Below are 22,720 nucleotides of genomic sequence, written 5' to 3'. Positions count from 1 at the left end.
TTGGAAGGTCTATATGAGATTAACAACACAAGTAGGGCTCTTGCGTTGAGGCAACAACTTCATCAAGTAAAGATGGCGAAAGGAGAATCTGTCATGTCATTCTTCATGAAGATTTCAGAACTGAGAGATCAACTAAGTGATATTGGAGACCTTGTGATTGATAAAGACCTTGTCATGTTGGCATTGAATGGCCTTCCTCATTCATGGGAGCCATTTATTCAGGGTATAAGTGGGAGATCCAAATTGCCTAAGTTTGATCGTCTTTGTGCGGATTGCATTCAAGAAGAATCAAGATTGGCGGCTAGAGGAATTGTCAAAGGTTCTCAAAATGAAGACACTCATGTTCTTGCCTAGGGTTTTGGATAAAAATGGACAAAATCTAACATTCCTTGAGCCAAATTTCCTGATCTCTTGGGGAATGTTAGATTTGCCAATGTATTTTAAGATTCAAGTGGTTTCAGAGGTAGCCATGGTGGTTGGTGAGAATGGCAGATGGTTTTGACCTGGCATCTCCATGTGATAGATCTGCAACAGGACTGAGTTTTTTTTATTGAGACCAAATTCAAGAGGTTTGGGCACTTAGAAGTGGTGGATTTTGGTGATTTGAGGTTAGGAGAGTTTGCTCCAAGTGTTGGATCAGTTATTTGCACCCATTCTTTGGAAGATGCTTTGGGAAATAGGCCTAATTAGCCCTATTAGGTCTCGAAGTGCAGCATTGGTTGACATATCTGCATTAAGGGTCATAAAGATTGGTCTTGGATAGTGTTAGAAGTCCCAAAAGGGTGTCAGAAAAGCACCTTTGTTTGTGTCATTGTTTGGGAGTCTTTGAAGTTAAGCCCCGTTTACCCATTAGGCAGGGCTACAAGGACTAGGAGGGGTTACTGAAGCAAGTGACATTCCAAGGGTTGTTGAACACTATCCAATGGTTGTTTTGAGTATGGTTGAGTCTTAGAACAAGATAATTGATGCCTCTAAGTGCCCATGCAATTTTGGCCTTAAGTTGATGTTCAAACCCCATATTGAGCAATACGTGTGTGTTATTAACCTTGAGCAAGAACCATAGTTTGTGGACTGATCAAGTTGATGTTTGTCTAGGGGTTGATAGGGAGACACCCTACTATAGTGAACTTGTTCCCTTGTTGCATCTTATCCTCTGCATCAGGAACTCCGTGGTTTAGCGCGCTTGAGTTGGAGTAGTACTGGGATGGGTGACCTCTCGGGAAGGCCCAATTCACCCCTGTGAGCATCACCTAGATGCAATGAGTGCTAAGTGGACCATTCATTCTCATGAGAGATGGGTTCTTGTGAACCACTACTCATGAAACATGGGTCAATGAGTTTGACTCAAAAACTACACAGTTGAACCCTAATAGCAATATCATAGTTTCCCAACCTTGCTTTGAGAGCTAGTCCTTCATGAATCAACAAATAACCCCAAAACTTTGTGCTTGAAACATGTCCTTGCAAACCAAGAAACATGTGACAATTATTAGTGTAGAGCATTTGTAGTTGCACATAATGGTCTTGGGATTTCTTTCTTTGATTGTAATGTTCCCTTTTGGAAGTTGGCTTAACTCAATCCTGAGACAACAAGTCTAAGTGTAAATTAGAGTTTTAATATATTAATAAATACAATTTTGTCAAGATTAAATATGTTTTATTGTAAAATCCAAGAATAGTATGAAGGGTAGAACTTATCTTTCTCTGGTAGGACAATAGGGATGTAATGTTCCACTTGCATACCACCAAGGACCAGATGCTACTGCCTGTAACTTAATAATAATGCTGATCTGATCTATATGTCACTGTCTCTGATTTTACATTTTGTTGCTTATGTGATGTTCTTACAATGCTGTTTCTCTTTAACAGTTTCTTGTAATTATACATCTATGGCTTAATAAGTCTGCGGCTTAACTGAGCCATCCAATAAGGATATAGATAAACATTAGAACGTCTCCTTAAAATAGTAATCCCTTATAATACTAGTAGTCCTCTCTGGTGTCTTTTTAGCCTCCTCCTTCTCCTCTCCCCGAGAATGAAATCCATTCTCATTATGTAGCTTACAAACCAAATAGTTGCATCCTTTGATTTAAGAGACATGTCTCTTCTTAACCGCCTCTCTTCATAATTCATATAATTCGACTCTATTACTTAAATCGCACCTCTTCATCATTGATTTGTTATTTATGTTAATCGCTGCTACATCAACACTTGTAATCGGTGTTCTTAGTAATCGTACCATATAGTTTAAGATTAATATAATTCCATTCGCTGCTAATCTCTAATGTTACTCTTACTGAGTAAAAATCGATGTCTTTCCACAGATTATACGATAGTATTATAGTTGTTGCCATAATAATATCAACTCACAAATTAGTTTTATCATTGATACTCTTTCTTCTATATGATGGCTGACGTAACACATTATATTGTCCCTTGCAATTTAAGGGAACCAAATCTGACACTTATCTTATATCCTCTGTGGGTTGTCTTGCTGAAGATTTGGTCTTATAATCCTCAGTTACCGGTTCTTCCCTAAAATGCCCAGGTCCTGGTCCTGGTTCATGCCCAGTCCTGGTCTAAGCCTGGTTCGACCTGGGTCCCACCCGGGTCCTGCCCAAGCGGTTGGGTTCCCTGTGGGTTCTGCCACACAGGGAACCCAGCCGCCTAGGTAGGACCCGGGTGGGACCCAGGTTGAACCTAGGGGAACCCAGGTGAACCCAAGTCCATGGGTTCCCAAAAACAGGGAACACGGGTCAGAAAACAAAAAAAAAACAAATAAAAACAGTTTTTTTAATGCTTTTTTATACTTTACTGTGTCATGACATTTTCACATTTTGAAACTTGAAATTTGAATATTATCTTTTTTGCAGATTATGAATATGATATTACATTTACAATATATGAATATCAGAATATTTACTGGCATTGGCAATCATGGATTTATAATTTATGATCTATCTATTATCATTTATGTATCATTGTATGGGAAAGTTACATTGTATGTTTCATATTTGTATGTTTGAACTGTGAACATATATATTTATAATTTTGATGTTTGAACATATATATAATATATGACATATGTGTGTGTGTGTATGTGTGTGTGTGTGTGTGTGTGTGTGTGTGTGTACGGACGAACCCGAACCCGTACCCGTACCCAAGAAAGAAAAAAAAATTTGTCGAATCCGCGAATCCGTACCCAAATCCGAACCCAAACCGGTAACTTAGTTATAATCGTATCACCTAAGGACAAATGGAATTAGTTTTAAGGTTTTCGTTAAATATTTCATTGGTGAATAATTTCTTACAAGTCTGAAGCAATCTGGTGGGTCCCAGATGCTGTCTCAGAAAAAATACAGAATTTAATTATTGATTTTCTATTAAGAAAAGAACCTTTTAACCAAACAGGTTACAAGGCCCCTGATCTTCACTTTGACGGTGCATGACAATTCTGCAACTTATCTATATAATTTAATTATATAGTATTAATAATATTATTTTATCAATAATGTATTATAATATTGATAATTTAATAATACAGTATTTGCAATATTATTTTTGCAATAATGTATTATTATAATATTTATATTGTTATTTTGTCAATAATATAATATTGTAAAAATTATATTATTATTTGAAAAATATGAAATTAATATTAATATTTAATGAATACAAATTATATATTAAATCTTGTTTATTATTATTATTAAGATTTTATTCTATTCTTTTTATTTGGTTATATATATATATATATATTCTATATTTTTAGTTGTATTATTATTTATCATTAAATTTTATCATGTTTAGACGGGGACATCATATTGATATTCCATTTTACAAAAATAAATAGTTATTATAAATATGGATGGTTCTTTGAATATCAATAACTTTAGTTAGACAAGACCTAGTTCTAGCTGAGTTCAGATTTTACTACTATCCTATTTGCATGCCTTATCTAGGTAGTCTAGCACTAAGTTTATCTTTGTGAATCTTGCTATTTATGGAAATAACTCGTTGATACTTCCAATCCATATATATCTCATTGTAGCTATAATAAGAGGATGGATTTTAACTTCCTTCTAAGTTGCTGAAGATTATTGGCATATATAAATCATCCATATAATGTCAATTGTCCATGACATTTTTATAGGTCTAGTTGAAGTTATGTGTGGAATATCTATTTTGGAAAGGGTGATAATTGATTGACAGGTGTCTACCTATTTTCACATGGTATTTAAGAAATCCCACCAGTTCACAAATGTTATCATTATGTTGTCAAGTTGATGTTGCACTACCATAGAAAAAGCGTTGCTACATTGCCATTGAAAGGATGTGTATGATTTTTCATCAATTTTTCCAAAATAATCTATGCCACTACGTCACAAAGGGTCAAAACCTCCAAATTCATTTTTATTTCACCAAATGCATAGTGTAGCCACCAAATTTATCCCATTTTGGTTTACTTCAATAGGTTTTGGGATCTAGAAAACTAACCAGAATATAAATCTAGTTTTTGGTTTGTAGTCTAAACTAATTGGAATGGAGAAAGGTAATGAGTCAAATTCATTATTGGGATGCAATAATATCACATAAGTGTAGAATCAATTCCAAAATGGAAACCAATCAAGTACCCAAACCACCCTTACAGTAGTAATAATAATAGTAGATTATTATTATTAAGATATTACAATGATGTAATATATAGTATTATATTCCAACAATCCCCCCTTATTACAATATTTTCTCAAGAGGACAAATCAAGAAAGTGTGAAAATCTTTGAGCTTCATCACTGCAAAAGATTTGATAGAATGTCAGCACGTTGCTCTTGAGTGGAACAATGGTGGAGTTGGATATTCTGATGTTGGCTATGTTTGCAGATAAAGTGGCATTAAGCCTCAATGTGTTTCATGTGCTCACAAAAAACGAGATTCAAAACAAACTTCAGCAAACTCTAATTGTTGCAAAACAAAGCTATAAGATGTCATAGGAACACCCATCCTTGTCAAAATGTGACATAACCATATCACCTCATAGACAACAACACCTATAAAATGATGTTCTATCTCGGTAGAAGAGTGAGTAACGGTCCAAGAAGAGAACAAAGCCTAAACTAGACCTCTTGTCATCCACAAAACATGCATAATTCACATCTGTGCATCCTTGCAAAGAAACATTTTGTCTTTTTGTATTCCAAGCCATAAATCACCATGCGATGGAGTCATGGACATATCTCAAAAAACACTTTGTTGCTTTCCAATAGGAAACCTTAGATTCTTGCATAAACACATTTTATACTTTTAAGCCTGATTTAACTCAACAATCATACCTCTTCAAGATCACCCCCCATTCCTTATCCATCCACTAGGTGCCAAATCCCAAGTCATAATTGTTATTGCTTGTATTCATCTTGCGATTATGTTTGGGACAGCAGATTAAATTTCAGTGACAGTTATTATGTGGGAGTGCAAGGTGTTGGAAATGAGAGAGTTGATGTTAATTTTCTTGAGCTTACTCCTATGGTGCCTCAGATTATTTCTTTTTAAGAGCAATTCTCTAAGGAGTTGATCAAGTTTTTGCAATATTTGATTGCTCTTCTTACAAGTGGATTTCAAAAGGTCACTTGTGCAGGTGCACAACAGGACAGTGCTTTGAGTAGATGGAGCTGCAAACCTCTTAGGCTAACTTGGGACCCTAGGATCATATCCAATTTCACTTTGGATCAATTTGGTGATTTTGGGGTTGATTTGGCATTTCTTGAGGACAAGCAATCATTAGGGAGGGTGGACTATAATGTCCCCATTTTCGATCATTTATGCAATATAGTTAGCTTCAGCTTTCCCGATGACCATCAATCACATTAGAGGAAATGTTTGATGTTGATGATGAGCTCAGGTGATCTAGAGGACACTTATGTCACTTTAAGTCATGATTTATGAGTCCTGGTGTGTTCTCCAAGATTCTTGGAGAGAGCATCTATTTATAGTAAGTCAACCAATCAGGTTCTATTCTCATTCTTCATCATCGGTATCACTCTAGTGGAATCAGATTTCAATTCTACTGCTTTTCGATAGTCCGCAACTCGAGTGGAATATTGAAGCTATTAATTTAATTATTTACTAAGGTTGCTTAATTTTATTAAAATAATTAAAAAGGTACCTTAGTATAATAGCTCATTGGAATGAGAATTGAAAGTGTTAAACACTGATGATGTGACTAAGTGTCCGGAATAATTAAATGATCAAATAAATCACTTTTGGAGTGATAAGGTTTATTTAATTTGTGTAGTGATTTTATATTATATTTTTCAAAAAGTCCTTGGGATGGTTATAAAAGAAGGCTAGTGGGTCTCATTTGAAACATTCAGAAGATTCATAATTTGTTTATTTCTCTTTGGAAAATTGGAGGTTCGTGCTTGTGGCCAAACTCAAAACTAGTGGGACAAAAGCCCCAATGGTTTCTTGAAGCTAAGAATGAAAAAAAACCATTGTCTTACATTGAGCAATTCCATCCAAGGATCAATAAGGCATTGCAAAGATCTCAAAAAGGAGGACGAAAACTCTTGTTTCACTCTGAGTGATTCCATTCAAGGATCACCTTTGGTTCTGAATGTAATTAGTTGACAATTTCGATAATTGGAATCGCTGAGATTTCAAAGCATTAGACAGGATATATTTATAGTATTGTCTACTCTGATTTTGATTTTGGTACCTATCAGTCCTATTGTTATCTCCATTTGAATATTAATGTATACAATCCTCATTGTTGCCCTACATATGGACATTCGAGATTATTTGATAATATTATAAAATACAAATCATTTGCATGTCGACACTCAATTTATAAAGGGATTCAAGTTTACGTCAACTTATTCCAAGCACAAATACCATGGCAAATTTATTTAGGCATGGTTATTTTTTATGTCAATGGTATTGAGATTAGTGATATATTTTAAGCTTTTGTCGGCCGACATTAGTGGACATAAGGGGATTAAGGAAATTATAGAATTTGAGAAGACAATCGTGGCTTTGAAGGACTTTGATTAAAAGTAGAACTCTTCAATTCCATCAACCTTGTTTTTGGTGGCATTAAAAAGTCAATGTCAGCTATGTGTTGAGATTTTTGAAAAGGATTAGGACTCTAAGTCCTACATCAGCCTTAAAGGCAATTGAAGCTTGAGGTGGTGCCTCTAAGCAAGACAGCTTGGCTCAGCAAACACTTAACCTTTGACAAAAATAAAATAATAATTTGATAGCTATAGCAATTTCAACTTCAAGTAGATTCCTATTATACAAGTGGCCATTAGGTTTGAGGGAATAAATTATATCTTGGGCCAAGCGCTGGAATTTGTTGGGAAACTTGAGCTTATACCCTGCACGCATGGAAGGATGAGACAAAGGCTAGCATGAGTTTTTAAGCCTTTGGGCAATCACAAGTGGCAGAAATTGGGTGCCAATTTATTAGTTCAATGGATGGTCGAATGCTTAATATCCTTTATTTAGAGTAAGACCCCCCCCTCCCACCTATCTATTAGCAACATCCAAGGGAAGGACAATTGAGCCTTGTTTGAGATGATTAAGGCTGCAAGGACAGACCCATTGAGCCGGCAGGGACAGAGAGCATGTGTTGAAGGTTGTTGTTGGGAGTCTCCAAGGATCACTTGGAATCAGAATAGCATCATTCCTTGAAGTTGAGCAATTGATTTTCATGCACACCAATCAATCAATGGGAGTATGATGTAGCCCACTCAGCCCTTGGCTCAAATGAAAAGATCCTTGGTGGTTTTACTGGGAAGAATAGCTTGAGTTGAAAAGGAAAAGATCATGAGGAGTACTGGTACAATTCTTGAGTGAAACTTGTGTGACTATTGACTTGTTGACCAATCACTCTGGGACCATAAATTTAACAGATTAAACACCAAAGTTCCCTTACTAGTATACTCTCATTTTATGCAAGTAAAAAATTGCTCTTATGCTTTAAAGAATCTCCAATAAATATTCAACAATGTTACCTCAGACATTGACGGTCCAAAAATTCTTTATTAATCCTGCCATTCTTACTAAAGGCTATACTCCTGAGTGTGAATGACAGCCTCCACATATAGAGACAGTTGTACCCCTCAAATTGTCCTCAAAAGCTCAAATGCAAATGCAATAAGCAAATGCAGTTTTCAAGAAAGATGTTGGAGTAAGATGGTGTGGGTAAATGGAAAAACTCTAGCCATGAGAGATTGACAATGGATAAGGTGTTGACTTGGTGGTCAGCACCTCCTTCGGGGTTCGCGACATGGCTTAACCACCTCCCGTGGATTTGGGTAAGTCTGGTGTTTATGACGTTCGTTGACAGCTCGAGCTTTTGGTGCAATGGCAAACATACCAACAATTGGTATCATAGCCTTGGGTCACGGGTTCAAAACTCGGGAGGTCTCCTTCATTACGTCGGTGCGGAACCCTCAGTTGGTGCTGAGGGGGAGATTGTTGACTTGGTGGTCAGCACCTCCTTCAAGGTTCGCGACATGGCTTAACCGCCTCCCGTGGATCTGGGTAAGTCTGGTGTTTGTGACGTTCGTTGACAGCTCGAGCTTTTGGCGTAACGGCAAACATACCAACATAAGGAACTTGCTCTTGTCAAATATATGATGGTTTAAAGAGGGGCATTAACATTTAAGTTCATGGAGTATTTGGCAAGGAGAGAATTCTTCTATAAAGAACTTCAGAGTCAGGTTAATGATTTGCAAGTAAAGCATAGAGACCTAATGGAGATGATAGAAGAGCTCAGGCAGAAATCTTGTACTCTGCACTCATACTAGACCTATTCTCTTTTGGTTACTGATTTTTATGAAAGGTGTGCAGTTGCCAAGCTTGTGGCCTTGTAGTTTTCGTTCAGGTGCAGGTACTAATGGGAAAGTCTGTAACAATTGTAAATGGTAACAAAGGAAATGGAAATCAATCCATAACAAGGGACTACTTTAGACCATCTAAACATCCTTCTCCTTTAAATAATTGTACTTAAGGATTTAATAAATCCATTAAAATAAGTGAATCTTAATGACAATCACTTGTCAACATACAAAGATGCTTGAACCTTGCGATTTTGCCGAATTAATTTGAGAAACACAAGTAAATATCCATGTTGCTATGCAAGATTGAACTAAGACATGGGAACAAATAGTTCTTAACTAGGATGGGTAGAAGATGGCTGCCAATATTTCTCCTCCTCACTATTCCCTTTAAAAAAATTATCTCACAATACTATTTAAGGCACAATCTTTTAACATTCTCAATTGTAGTTCAGCGCAAAGCTATCAATAGCCAACAATCATATTTATTCAACAATTCTTAGCAAAAAATGTGTCTTGACCAATGTTATATGTTTATTCAATCTTGATAAGCATTGAGGCCAAGTGTCCATCAACAGAGATGTTGACTGAACATGGGGATGGTTCAACAACCATATGAATATGCAACTAAATCATGGTAAACGAGGTTCTAGAATCTGTTTGTCTCGTCATGTACCCCTTTCAAAAATGCAATATGAGAGCATGTAAACCAAAATAAAGTCCAGCACACATGAATACAATAATAAGATATGCTCTATCAAAGCTGGATACAAGTATTTAACTGAAATGAAAATTCAAAAATTAAGGTAACCAATAAATGCTTACCTTTTCAATTGCAAAAACAAGAGCACCAGCATTCACAAGAACATTTGTTAAGGAACCCGTCCCAGGTCCAATTTCCAAGACCACATCGCCATCATTCACTTGTGCTTCTTTTACCAGAAACTCATTTATTTCTGAATTTAGCATGTAATGCTGCATGCAAATGTTTAACAATCATATCTTCTGCATTTGCTTAGTAACCAAAACCTAAGCTAATGTTGAAATGCAATGACAGGATTGAAAAAACTCATGCAATGCTAGTCAACATTCCAGAATTTTAAGTCATTGAATGTATTAAGATTTCTTCTTTTTGCATCATCATTAGAAACTCATTCTTGATCTTAAATGTTGAAACAAAGTGTCAAAGTACTAATGATTTAGTGCAGACATGTCATAGACTCCTATTTTTTCATCCAATACCACACATATCATATCCATCCACTCTTGGCCTCTAAAGTGTAGCCAAAACGATACAAAGGATTTGATAGAGAGAAAATAACTAAAAAGTTTCAAACAACAAAACAATTTTGTGAAGACCATCCATAAGAAGTGTACTAAGAATAAGGGTGTATCAATATAAATTATTATTGTCTTAAAATCAAATGGCAAATGCACACCCACCCTAATTGCTGGCAACAGGAATACTTGTAAGCGAGAAATAAACTAATTAAAGCATGCCTTGAGCATATCGCATATTTACCTTTTATATGTTATCAAACTTACAAAAGAAAAGGAAAGGAAAGGTTCAAGATGCAACCCCTTTGAAAAAGGACCAGTTGAAATGTTTTAGTTCCAATGTTTTCAAATAGTTTATGGAAGTACAAATTTGTCTGCATATGACAATCAAAATTGGTAGATTTTTCATTTTTTAAATAACTGGCATTACCATAAAACCTTGAGGAAAGCTACAAAATGGCAAACAAGCTTTTCCTAATTGTTTGTTTTATATCAATCATTGTGCAAAGAAAAGGTACATTGTGATTAGTAAGCCTAGGACTTTGACAATGTTTGCTGAGTGTTGGACCTAACTTTTATTTCTTGATGCGCTCAAAGCATATTTTCTCAAACAAACTACTACCCAATTGGCAACCTAGCTTTTATCAAAGAAAATTTAAACTTATGATATCAGTTCTAACTCTAAGTATAACATAATGACAGGTCAGCTTGATGATAGTTGTTTCCAAGAGTATTTACTAGTAAACATGCATTCAATTCTATTTCACGTGCCCATAATGTAGAATTCATCATTGGATTAGAAATGAATGAATATTAATCTAGGGTTAATACTGTGACAAAATCAGTCATTTGAATGTTTATTAGTTATCATGCAGTTTCTTATGGATCAATACAAAACACAGTAACTAAAGTACTTCAATACATCAACATACTTATGGTAGAAAGCCTTAATCAAATATTAAGAAAAGACATAAATGATTAAAGTGAAAAAGAGAAATAGAAAGAAAACCATTCATGTTCCCAACAGGCCAGAGCGATGTTAGGGTTAATCAGTCCCACAGACCCAGCCAGAACCACAAAATCAGTTGCCTAAGAAGCCACAGGAAAGAGAAACACAGAAGCCATCTTTATCTCCAAAGAGATATATTCACTGAGGCCCAAAATCAACATGAATTAAAGAGGAAAACTCAGCTGCATGAGGTAAAGAAAGGAAGACTTGCTTGCATGAGTTAAACATGATATCACATTTGGTATCACAAGAATCCCAACCTATGCGAGAAGTAAGGGCATTAAAATATCTACATAAATACTCAACTTACACAAATTACATCCTGAAATTGGTAGATGCACCCTGCCAAAGAAAAATTGGGACAGAGAATTTGTAAGATGTCTAACTTAAATGGTATATGTTGACGTGGCTAAAGTCGGATTACCAACTCTCTTTGGTCAACACAAAATAGAATGTTGAGTATCCTATCCTCTCTTGTGTAAGGAAATCCCTAATGCTGTTTTAGATGATCAAAGGGAACAACCTCGAGGTTCACTTTGTCAGGTCTTGACTACGGGATAACTCAACAGCTAATGTGTTTTGCCGGTAGCACAAGGGGCTTATGTTTACAACAAGCTGGCCTGCATCTGACGATGATGTGATTCTCAAGCTGGGAAATAAAAGCAAAAGGATAGGGTTTAGGAGACCTAAGGATAATGATAGAAATGGTTGGTGTTGCGGGTAGACAGATTTCCATAAACTAATTCTTGTTTCGCCAGAGACATCCTCACAACTCAACAAGAACAGTGCAAGCTCCAAGGGGATGAAGGAGTATGAAATGTGCCAACTTTGAGAATATATCTACCACCACAAATATAGAATCATTTCCCCTCTGTGTCTTAGGCAACCCAAGTATAAAATCCATGCTTATGTCCTCCCAAGGTCTCTCCGAAACTATCAAAGGCTTATACAGTCCAACATTTTGACTACTACCTTTTGCAAGTTGACAAATCCTATAGTTCTGCTCAAATTTCCTGACATTCTTATAAATCTGAGGCCAAAAGTAGTTCTCACTAATCAATGCCACTGTCTTGTTGTTGGTTGAAAATTTTGTACACTTGGGGAAATATACAAAATTGTGGTTTCAACCACAGCACACGAGTAAAAACTCTCCTAATTAAAGGAAGGCTCCCCCTATCTAACTAAAACTGAAATAAAAACAGGATGGTACAGCAGTCTTCCTTCTTTCTTCAAGAAAGACAATATCCTTTTCTCTTCACAGAAAAGGATAGCGATTGAATATGAATAGCAGTAACCACTTTCAAGTAAAATGAGAGAAAGGAAATGAAGTTTCCTGAAAGCGCAAAGACTTCCGTCACTTCCTTCGGGACGGGACAGCAATATCAAGCTCAAAGACTTGACTATTGGAAGTCCTATCTACCCTTTGCTATACTAAATTTTACAACGAATAAAAGACAACAGCTCAAAAACTGGAATAATTTATTCTTTTAACACAAAGACAAGAACTAATGCAAGCTCAAAGACTTGCTGCTATTTCTTATCAAACAATAATTTTTCCTCAAGAATAGACGCAAGCTCAAAGACTTGCTGCTCCTTCTAGAGATTTCCTATTTTAATTAATCTTCTCTACTTGCAGCTCAAAGACTTCAAATCAAATTGGACTAAGCTCCTTTAGAAACACTTTGCATAGAATAAATAAAAAGAATCAAACTCAAACTTGTAGCTCAAAGACTCAAAACTTGAGTAATCCTTCTTTATTATTCTTCAAAACCTTCAATTCACATACATAAGCTCAAAGACTTCTTGCTGTAAATTTGGCAGAGTTTTTGCTTGCTTTCCCAAAAGATATCGATTACAAAAGACACTCTCTTCTATTTATAGGAGAGGAGCTTTGAGAAAAAGGTGGGAGAATCCTAACTAACTTGAGAAATTCCCTCAACCACCAAGACCTATTCAACAACTAATTATGACTTCATTAACTAACTAAGATTTATTCCAACTACAGTCCTAATCGGACACAACTTGTAGTTGCCTTACAAGTAATTACAAAAGTGCAAGTAAGGAGTTAACTTGCAATTACAAAAATGCTTTTACAAGTAAACTTGTCGAAAGGGAAACTACAATTATGAAATTATAATTTTAAAATTTTACAAGTGTTAAAACACTTAAGTTGCACCTCTTGAAGATATGAACAATTCGAACTTCTGAATAACTTTCTGCAATTCATCAGGATCCGGTTCATGAGTGTTCATAGCCACCACCCTAGTCTTTACTACAACATCATGGCATTGGCATAGCATGGAGTTGCCCTTTTCCAATGCGGACCAGATTTCTTGCAACTCGGTTTGATACTTAATCAATATTTGAATGGAAGAGACTAAGAATTGCTCACTTCTCCATTCATCATGAATCTTGAGTTGCAGATCTGCAAGAACTTCTTCCTCGAGCAGCAGCTCATCATTCTGATTTAAAATGTCACAGGATGCCTTTTTACAATGAGAGGTAACATCTTGAAAGACTACTTCACGCAACTTTAAGGTCTCATCAATTTCTTCAATAAGTGACTTGAGAACAAGAGATTTGTTCTCCAGAAGTTCCTCATATTCAATGTACATGACTCTGGAAGGAATTACGTCATGCACCTGAAGAACGCCCAACTGATGTTGAGGCATCTTTCGCCAAGAAACTAAATTTCTCTCAACCTTCTCCAAATTTAGTTTGAAAGCACCCAAGATTTGATTCAACTTATCTTCAATGGTTTCCAATTTAACCATTGTTTCAAATACCTGTCTTATGACTTGTGAACATAAGTCATGCAATTGATCAACCCAGGTGTCTAAGGCTTGAACCTTTTGGGCGGCTCTCTCGATACCTTGGATTGGTTCACTGACCCTGGAGGAAATAGGTACTTGGCCTTCTCCACTTGAAGGTTGAGTAATACTTTGGATGGCTGCCATGAGTCTTTGATTCTCTACTTCCAATTGATCTTTCTTGGTCAACACCTCATCATACCGTTGTACCAATGTAGCCACTGTTTGTTGAGCATCATGCTTGACAACCTCATGAGTCTGCTTACCCAGTTGCACTTTTGTGATCTGATAATTAGCTGCTTGCATTTCTTCAACTCGTTTATCTAATATTGGTTCAGCGATTTCTGCCACTCTCATCCGATTTTCATCAACGGTCACCCTTGAAACTGTCTTTGCCCTCTTAACAGCTTTAGGTTTTGATTGTTTCAACTATTGGTAGTCAAAGGCATCAGGTGAGATCACCTGCTTCTTCCTCTTTGCAGTGAAGGAATTGAGCCATGGAGGTAAAGCCATTAACTCTGATTCTGGGATAGAGGGAGAAGCAGTTTCTGTTTGAATAACTGTGGTGACCTTGGGAGAAGTGTCCGTCTGGATAGCCACCATAGTTTGCTGAGTGACGACAGGATGTGATGAAGATGTCATGAACTCATCAAAACAGGTCATAGAAGTATCAATATCAGACACAGGTACATGTTGGGTTGATTCTCCAAGTTGGGTTGATTCTCCAAGTTTGGAAGTTGGGAAGAACACATTTGCAATTGGTTTTCTAAATCCAAATGCAAACTTATTTACAAACTGAAAATCGAAGGAATGGATGAAAAAAATAGTATTTAGGCAAGTAGGAAATGGCGAGGATAATAAGTACGGATGAGGGAATTGGAAACAGATAGGTAAAAATGAATTTCAAGAAGATCACTTGGAACTTTGTCATGCCAAAATGGGAAGAACTTTCAACTTGCAATCCGGATTTCAAAACCCGAAATTGGGAAGAACTTGATTTTTTCGTCATTGAAACTTGATTTTTGGACTAAAGAAGGTTAAGTCTTTGTCCAAAAAGGGAAGAACACATCTTGAGGTAGAACTTTTCACACTTGCAAATTTCTTTGCAAATTGGGAAGATTGCAAATTGGGAAGAGCACATCTTTCTTATTTTGAAACTTGATTTTTTTTTTTGGACCAAAGAAGGTTAAGTCTTTGTTCAAAAAAGGGGAAGAACACAAATTTTCCTCTTACTTTCAATCGAGTTTCTAAAACCCGAATGCAAGTAAAGAAGGAGAATTACAAAGGGGAAGAACAACTTTACTTTACAAATTTCTTTGTAAAATGGGGAATTTCCTCTCATAAACCCGTTATGAACATGAACAAAACTAAAACTAAACAAGAAAATGCAAGGAAAGAAAAAAGAAAGAAATACAAAAAATAGAAATTACCTTGCAAGGTTGAGAAGAAATCCAAACTTGGAGAATCAACCCAACATGGAAGATGATGCCCTTTAAATAGAATTTACACAATGGGAAAAACTTAGCCATGCATTGTGACAAAAGCAAAACCGATTTGCTATAAAAATGCCATGAAAAAATGCCAAGGAAGTAGTTCGAAACTGATTTAATTCATCATTAAATATAAGGCAAAGAAAAAACGATTTAGGATTGAAAGCATACCTTATAGGCAAAGAATGCATTTTTGGCAAAAAACGTGACTGGTTTTTAGGGCCTTTTTTGCAAATCTGAAACCAAAAATGCGCATAAAATGGTTTGATAAGTGCTTAGAATCCAAGGCATTTATGGTTGAGCCAAAAACGCCTTAGGAATAGATGGATTGAAACCCCCAAACCATGGCAAATCGCATAAATGCATGATTCAGAAAAAAACGCTTTGAAGAAGACAAATGGCGAAAAAAAGGTTTAATGAATGCGTGGAAAATGGGTTTGAATCCTTCAAAGTTGCAGCAAATCCACACTTGGAAGGAATCCCTACATTTCCTCCAAAAAATTCGAACCCAAATCAGCTTGCAATGGCATGGAAGAATTTCGGGTTTTGGAAACAAAACAACAAGTTTTACAAAATGTTCATATTTTTGCCTCTAAGGCAAATTTCGGGTTTTAGAAAAGAAATTACAAGTTAAATTACTTGTAATAGGGAAATAGAATTCCCTTTACAAGTGATTTCACTTAAAACATGTAAAGGGGCTTTAAAATCCCATTTACAAGTTTTATTTTAACATCATAAAAAATAACTTTAAGTTATAAAGACATGTAAAGGGGTTTTAATATCCCATTTACAAGTTTTATTTTAACTTAAAGTCAAACTACTGTTAATGGGGGTTTTAAAACCCTCATTACAAGTTTTATAAAAACTTGCAGTTGGAGAAAAATTCCCCTACAAGCCAAAAAGCTTCAAGGGGGTTTTGAAAAACAAATTACCAGTTACTAGTAATTATCGAAAATTTTCCCTACATTGAAGCAAAAACATAGCAAACGGACTCGAAACGAAACGAAATTCGAAACGTAGCTTGGGGATGGATCTACGATCGATCCAGTCCAAGGATGGGGCGAATTTCTGCCTCGGGAAGCATGCCATAGAGTAAAAATTTTCATATTTTAACAAAAATTTCTATATGATAGTCCAATTTTTGAAATCAAAAATTGAGGACAACACTTGTCAACACCAAAGTGTCTAGCTAATCCTCCACTATGCTTCTCCTTTATTAAATTCTCTCTCATAGAACTCCTCGATATACACAACTAAACTCCTCTGAACAACATCTCATCTTGAATGAAATAATCTAACCACTTACTTCTGTCCACCATAACCGGTCCCTTAAAAGCTTTCCAAGGTTCTGCAAAATTGAGATGTCCCCCACAAGTTTTTTTTTTTTTTACCACAAGATCACCACCCGTTAGCATTAGCAGTAAGAAATATCATGATCAATACAATTGGCGGTTAAACCAGCCACTTCCACTTTTCAGCTGGTGAGGTAAGAACAGTAGAAAATAATAATTCCTTGGCGGTGTGACCAACCAATTTACAAGCCAAACAGAGATAGAACAAGACAATCATTCGACCACTTTCCAGCGGGAGGACTATGCATAAACAAAAACTATCACTTGACCACTTATGCAATGGGAGGACAGAGAACATCAAATAATCACTCGACCACTTATTCTGCAAGAGGACTGGAGTACAGTAAAATAGAGAAATAGGCGGTTAAGCAAGCCTCTTCCACTTATGCAGTGGGTGATACAAATATATTACAGAGAAATGGATTGTTCAGTACTACTGAATCAATCTTACAATATTTTATCCTGCAAATACTGTCAGTTCAATACGATTTCAATCTCTAAATAGAAATGAAAGTACTCCAAGTAATTACAATAAGATACCTCTAAAATAACTAGCCAAATACACACAACCAAATCTGAAATGAATTACCAACAATACCAGAAATGAACCAGCAACACAGAAATGCCCATAACTCTCTCAAACTCCACCAAATAGCTCCAAATCAGTGGCGAAAGAAGGCTAGGGGGAAGGTGATCGAACCCCAACCCAACAACCACATCAAACCTCACTGAAAATTCTGCTCGCAGCCCTAGGGCAAGGCTGAAATGGTACGGACAGCAAGGAAACTCGACCAACAATGAAAAATTACACACTCCACCTCATAATACGAGCTTCCAGATGAAATACCGCTTAGAAGAGGGGCTTCCAATGAGCTATTACCCAGAATGAATGGATACACGGACAGAGAGTTATGAATTAAAATAAGCTACAGCCACACCAAAATCCAGCAAGCTGGAAACACACCAAAACACTCAAAATACTGAAAATAGGCTCACAATCCATTCTATCAACTCACTCTATCTCTTTGGATGAAAGATAGTCTCATTAGACCAGCTAGGTGCTATCTCTCAAGCACGAAACAAATGGTTGCTAGGAAGGTCTTAACTTCGAAACTCAACTGGCACCAATCCGGCAGCATAACAATATCAATAATCAGGCATCCCCAAAATAAGAGCCCAACACTCTTATTTATAGCCTCTTGAGTCTCCAAATTCATATTCAAGTCCACTCCAAATGGCGCCCAAACCAAATGCAACTTCATTTCATATTAATTTGGCATTAGCATTCCATTTCCACATTCACTCCAAGTCGACCAACATAGGGGAGCATTAGGCTTAATTAAAATGCCAATAATATTGACATAAATTATAAAATTGAACTTTGGCATCCAAATGAGGAAGTAAAATATAATGCCAAATTGACTTAGGACTTAAAATATTATTTCATTCCCTTAAGTTGTCCAAGACAATAATAAAGATTTATATAAATCTCACGCCAAGGCATTAAAATATATTAAAAAATACTTTTCCTCAAATATTGAACAACTACCATATTGAGCTGAGGGAAACTGCATTGCCAGAAATAACCAACTGAACTGGACCACAGGAACTTGCCAAAATTAGAACTGCTAAAAAATAGTACTTACTAAAAATTGCATACTGCTAAAAATAGTAAGTGTCTCCAAAGTGATTTTTACCACATTCTGAGCAACCGCCGCAACTTACTAAAAATAGTAAGTCCGGAAAAAGTCTTCAAATTCATTTGCATGTTATACCATCGCGAATCTCTCTGAAAACCCAAAAAAAACCCAAAGAAATAAGCTGCCCTTGCCTCCACTTACTAAAAATAGTAAGTTTGCCAAACTCCGTTGCTTGCTATGCATGTATCATCATTGCGAAGCTTTCCAAAAACCCAGAAGGAATCTAGAACCAAAACTGACAAACTCCAACATGCAAGCCAACAAAAACGTTGAAACGTCCTCCCAAAGCTAGGAAACCCTATTTTTTGCTCCCAACTAACCTACGGGTCTCCGGGATAGGCTAACGACCAACAGAACTAATCACTACTAAGAAGGGGACATTACAAAAATCTAGGTCTTCCTCATACAAGTTCTTTAATTCTTCAAAACCTAATACCTCCACTCTCATCTCTATTAGCAGATTCCTCCTTCTACTCAATGCATCAGCAACTCTATTTGACTTTCCACTTCTATGCTTCAAAACAAAGGTATAACTCTGCAAGAACTCTACCCATCTCATGTGTCTCTGATTCAACTTACTCTGACTATTCAAATACTGCAAAGCTTGATGATCAGTATACAACACAAACTCCTTAGGCAACAAATAATGTCTCCATTTCTTCAATGCTTGAACTATGGCATAGAATTCTTGATCATACACTAAATAGCTCCTCCTTGCATCATTCAACTTCTCACTGAAATAAGCTACCGGTATTCCTTCCTGACTTAACACAGCTCCAATCGCATTTCTACTTGCATCACAATCCACTTGAAATGCTTTGCTAAAATCCGGTAAAGCTAACACAGGCTGCTCTATCACCTTCTGCTTCAAGAATTTGAAGCTCCTATTTGCTCCAGTTGTCCACTTGAAATCCTTTCTATCTCCTCTCATTGCTTCTGTCATAGGGCTACAAACTGAACTGAAATTTCTGATAAACTTCTGGTAGAAACTAGCTAATCCATGAAATGATCTTACCTCTCCAATGCTTTCCAGTGTAGGCCATTCAACAATTACTCTTAGCTTCTCCAATCCTTACTCCAATGTTTTCACCGAGTTTTTTTTTTGGGCCTTGGCGAGTTTTTTCTTTTGGCGAGTGGTTCAACTATGACAAAAAGCATTCAACAAATTGAAGTGCATACTCGATTTTGTGACAGTGCTCATGCTACTAAATCTTCAATACTCATTTCAATTCGATATTGACACCTCTAAGTACGCACTTGGAGTAATCTTAACTCAACATGACCATCCAATCACTTTCCAAAGCAAAATAGATAATCCAATAGCATCCCACATATGACAAGGAGCTTAATGCAATTTTCAAAGCATGTAACAATGGAAACATTACATACTAAAAAAAAGAAACAATGATCAATACAAATCATAAGTTGCTTTTATTTTTGTAGACACAACATACTTTAGCAAGAATGCCATCAAAATTAATCTTCATATCTTCAAAGGTTCCACCTCAACATCAAACACATGAAGAGAAATTCCAATCCAATAGAAAATTGTCTGAATCAACCTTTGGTTCAAGCTCTCCTCACCATGCTAGATGCATGTGGACGCAAGACCAACACTTGGGCAAAATCATACACAACAAATGCAGAATTCTATAAGATATGTCAAAACTTGTGCAAACATAATCCAATTCTAGATTTCTACTTGCAAGATGGACTGTTATATCACCTTGGGCACTTGAACCTACCACACAGGGAAGAGTGACAAAAATTCATATAGGAGGCTTATTTTAGCAAAGTTGCAAGGCACTTTGGGATTGAGAAAACCTCGTGACAATGCAAAAGCACTTCTACTAGCTGCACTTGTGATCAAATGTTTCCAAACACATACAATCCTAAACCACATGTGCCATTGTCAAGTTTATCAAGAAACAAGGCATGTACACACCTTTGTAGGTAATGACAAGGCCTTGGGAATCTGTTTCCATGGATTTTTTGTCTGGTAATTAGGGTAATGATTATGTACATACCGGTAGATAGATTCTCTAAGATGGCAACTCTCATGCCTTGTAAGAAGACAATCTCAACTCCAAAAACAACTCAATTGTATTTTCAAAATGTATGGGTTAATTGTGGGTTAGAAATCACCAACATATATAATTGAGATACTAGGTTTCTGGTCATTTCTGGAAAGAAATTTGATCAATGGTGGACATAAAGCTAGATAAATTGCTTCCTTCCATTAGCAAATTGATGAATGTATAGTAGTTAACAAGATGATAGTACATCTCACTTGGTTGTACAATTCTAGGAAGCAATGCATATGGGACGAAAATATTCCTTTCATTCAACATGGCAACAAAAAATATTTTCATTGCTCTACAACACACGACACTTTTCAAGTCAGCTTGAATTTCCAACCATAGGCACCTCTTGGCATAGCTTATTTCATGCCACCATCATCTACCACAATTCCTTCATCTCAAAAGGAAGTTGACGAAGCTTCCAAATTCATTGAGCACATTCAACAAATATAGAAACAAGTGCAAACCATCCTTTAGAACACAAATTCTTAAAACAAGCAACACACACAACACATCCTCTAGGTTGGTGATCAAGATTGGATGCAATGGTAGAAGGAACAACTCACAAGACCTTACCACAAGCTTCACCCACTTTGGTATGGTCCCTACACAATCACCAAGTAGGAGATAACACCTTTGACCTCAATCTTCCTCCTTACCTTGGTCTACACCTTGTTTTCAACAACAAAGCTCCTATGCCATTACCATACACCTCTATTGGAATCTCCTAACACTAGAAAAAACCCTATAGTTGGTCAAACTTAATCCTAATTCTATCACAACAACAAAGACTAATTAGATGATCAATACTAGAGTCAAATGGACAATTCAATAGGAGATCCATCTCTTCCAAATCATGCAAGTAGATCAAGTTTCATCCAAAGGAAAATGGTACACTAAAGTGCAAGTTGCTCAAAACTTCTCACATCTTATTCCACGGTTGCATGGGATGGTGTCCATTGCTTCTCAAGGGCAAGTGACTAATCCAAGAGGATTAAAGACACTCCAATGAATAACTTCATCAATGTCAACAGTTGGCTTTCACAACTTCATCAACAACTTTGTCATCACATCTAGAACACATGGCAATAATGCAATAGTCTAACTCCTCATCAATCTTGTCACATACATCCAGTGTTGTTTGTTCTAACCTACCTAACCAAAACTCTCTATTGCGGTACCATTCTTAGGTAACAATAACAAAGGAATCTTGTCATCAAAGCCAACATTCATTAGAGCTTCAAGCAATTTTGTAACTAACCAACCCTTAATTGTCCTCATGTATGATATTATAAATTAACTTTCTTTGTATAGTTAGAAAAAATGAGAAGCTAGTACTTGATAAGAGGATAAATTTAGGTGCTCCATACATCAACCAATCAAGTAAAGTAATCTGAGTTGCATGAGTGCATGTGTAGTATCTCATGGAGTTGAGCTAGAGATGAGGGGAATCTATTGAGTTGGATACGAGAGGAGTTGACATGGATGTAATCATGTAAATGGGTGCAAAAATAATAACAGTTTGAGAAAGGGTATTATTTAGAATGGTATCATTATCAAGTTTGACTTCTTCTTAAAGATTAGCTTCATGTTGGCTATCATGTTCTATATTAGTAATCTTGGTGATTCTACCAAGATCAGATTGGTCTTGTTCATCTAGGTTGACTTTGCTAGAGGACCTAGTACATGCATTATTTTTCTTGGCATATGCAATTTCAGCCATATGGTGTTCATGGGATCAGCATGGTAAAGTTGGACTGAAGTGGATACGTTTAATTTGGACTTATATTTCTTCTACTTGGATGAATTTAGTTATGAGAGACTTTTTGAATTCTACAATAAGATATTTTGGCTAGATCTTTGAGGGAAATATGTACGAAAGCTAGAAAAAATCGAACAAAAGGTAAATTTGAACTAGAAGCGTGAAAATAACCCAACCAAAGGAAGGGTAAGAATCACATCAGTTTCACCAATTATATGTACACTAAGATTAGCTCTCTAATATATCGTTCTCTATATGGGGAAAAGATAGAAGACCTCTTTTAAAGGACAAAATTAAACAACAATGCACATAGGATATAGGAATGACAAGATGTAGGACAATAAGGATGAAGATAAAGCCGAGGGTTAAAGTAGAATAGTTAAGGCAACGGCTATAAG

The 22,720-nt window shown here is 36.3% G+C and overlaps 1 protein-coding gene across 4 annotated transcripts in view; it reads right to left on the bottom strand.

Annotated features, from left to right (window-relative positions):
- LOC131065055 (ribosomal RNA small subunit methyltransferase, chloroplastic) overlaps positions 1–22,720 on the bottom strand; it is a 253,187-nt gene that overhangs the window by 225,185 nt on the left and 5,282 nt on the right. For all 4 annotated transcript variants that reach the window (XM_057999441.1, XM_057999443.2, XM_057999442.2 and 1 more), the window contains exon 2: positions 9,666–9,815. In XM_057999441.1, coding sequence (XP_057855424.1) covers positions 9,666–9,815 — 150 coding nt within the window. The remainder of the gene's footprint in view (positions 1–9,665; positions 9,816–22,720) is intronic.

Source organism: Cryptomeria japonica, chromosome 11 (genome assembly GCF_030272615.1).
Source record: "Cryptomeria japonica chromosome 11, Sugi_1.0, whole genome shotgun sequence".
Lineage (NCBI taxonomy): Eukaryota > Viridiplantae > Streptophyta > Pinopsida > Cupressales > Cupressaceae > Cryptomeria > Cryptomeria japonica.
The sequence above is the reverse complement of the archived record's forward strand: the minus strand, read 5'-3'. Positions and strand labels throughout refer to the sequence as shown.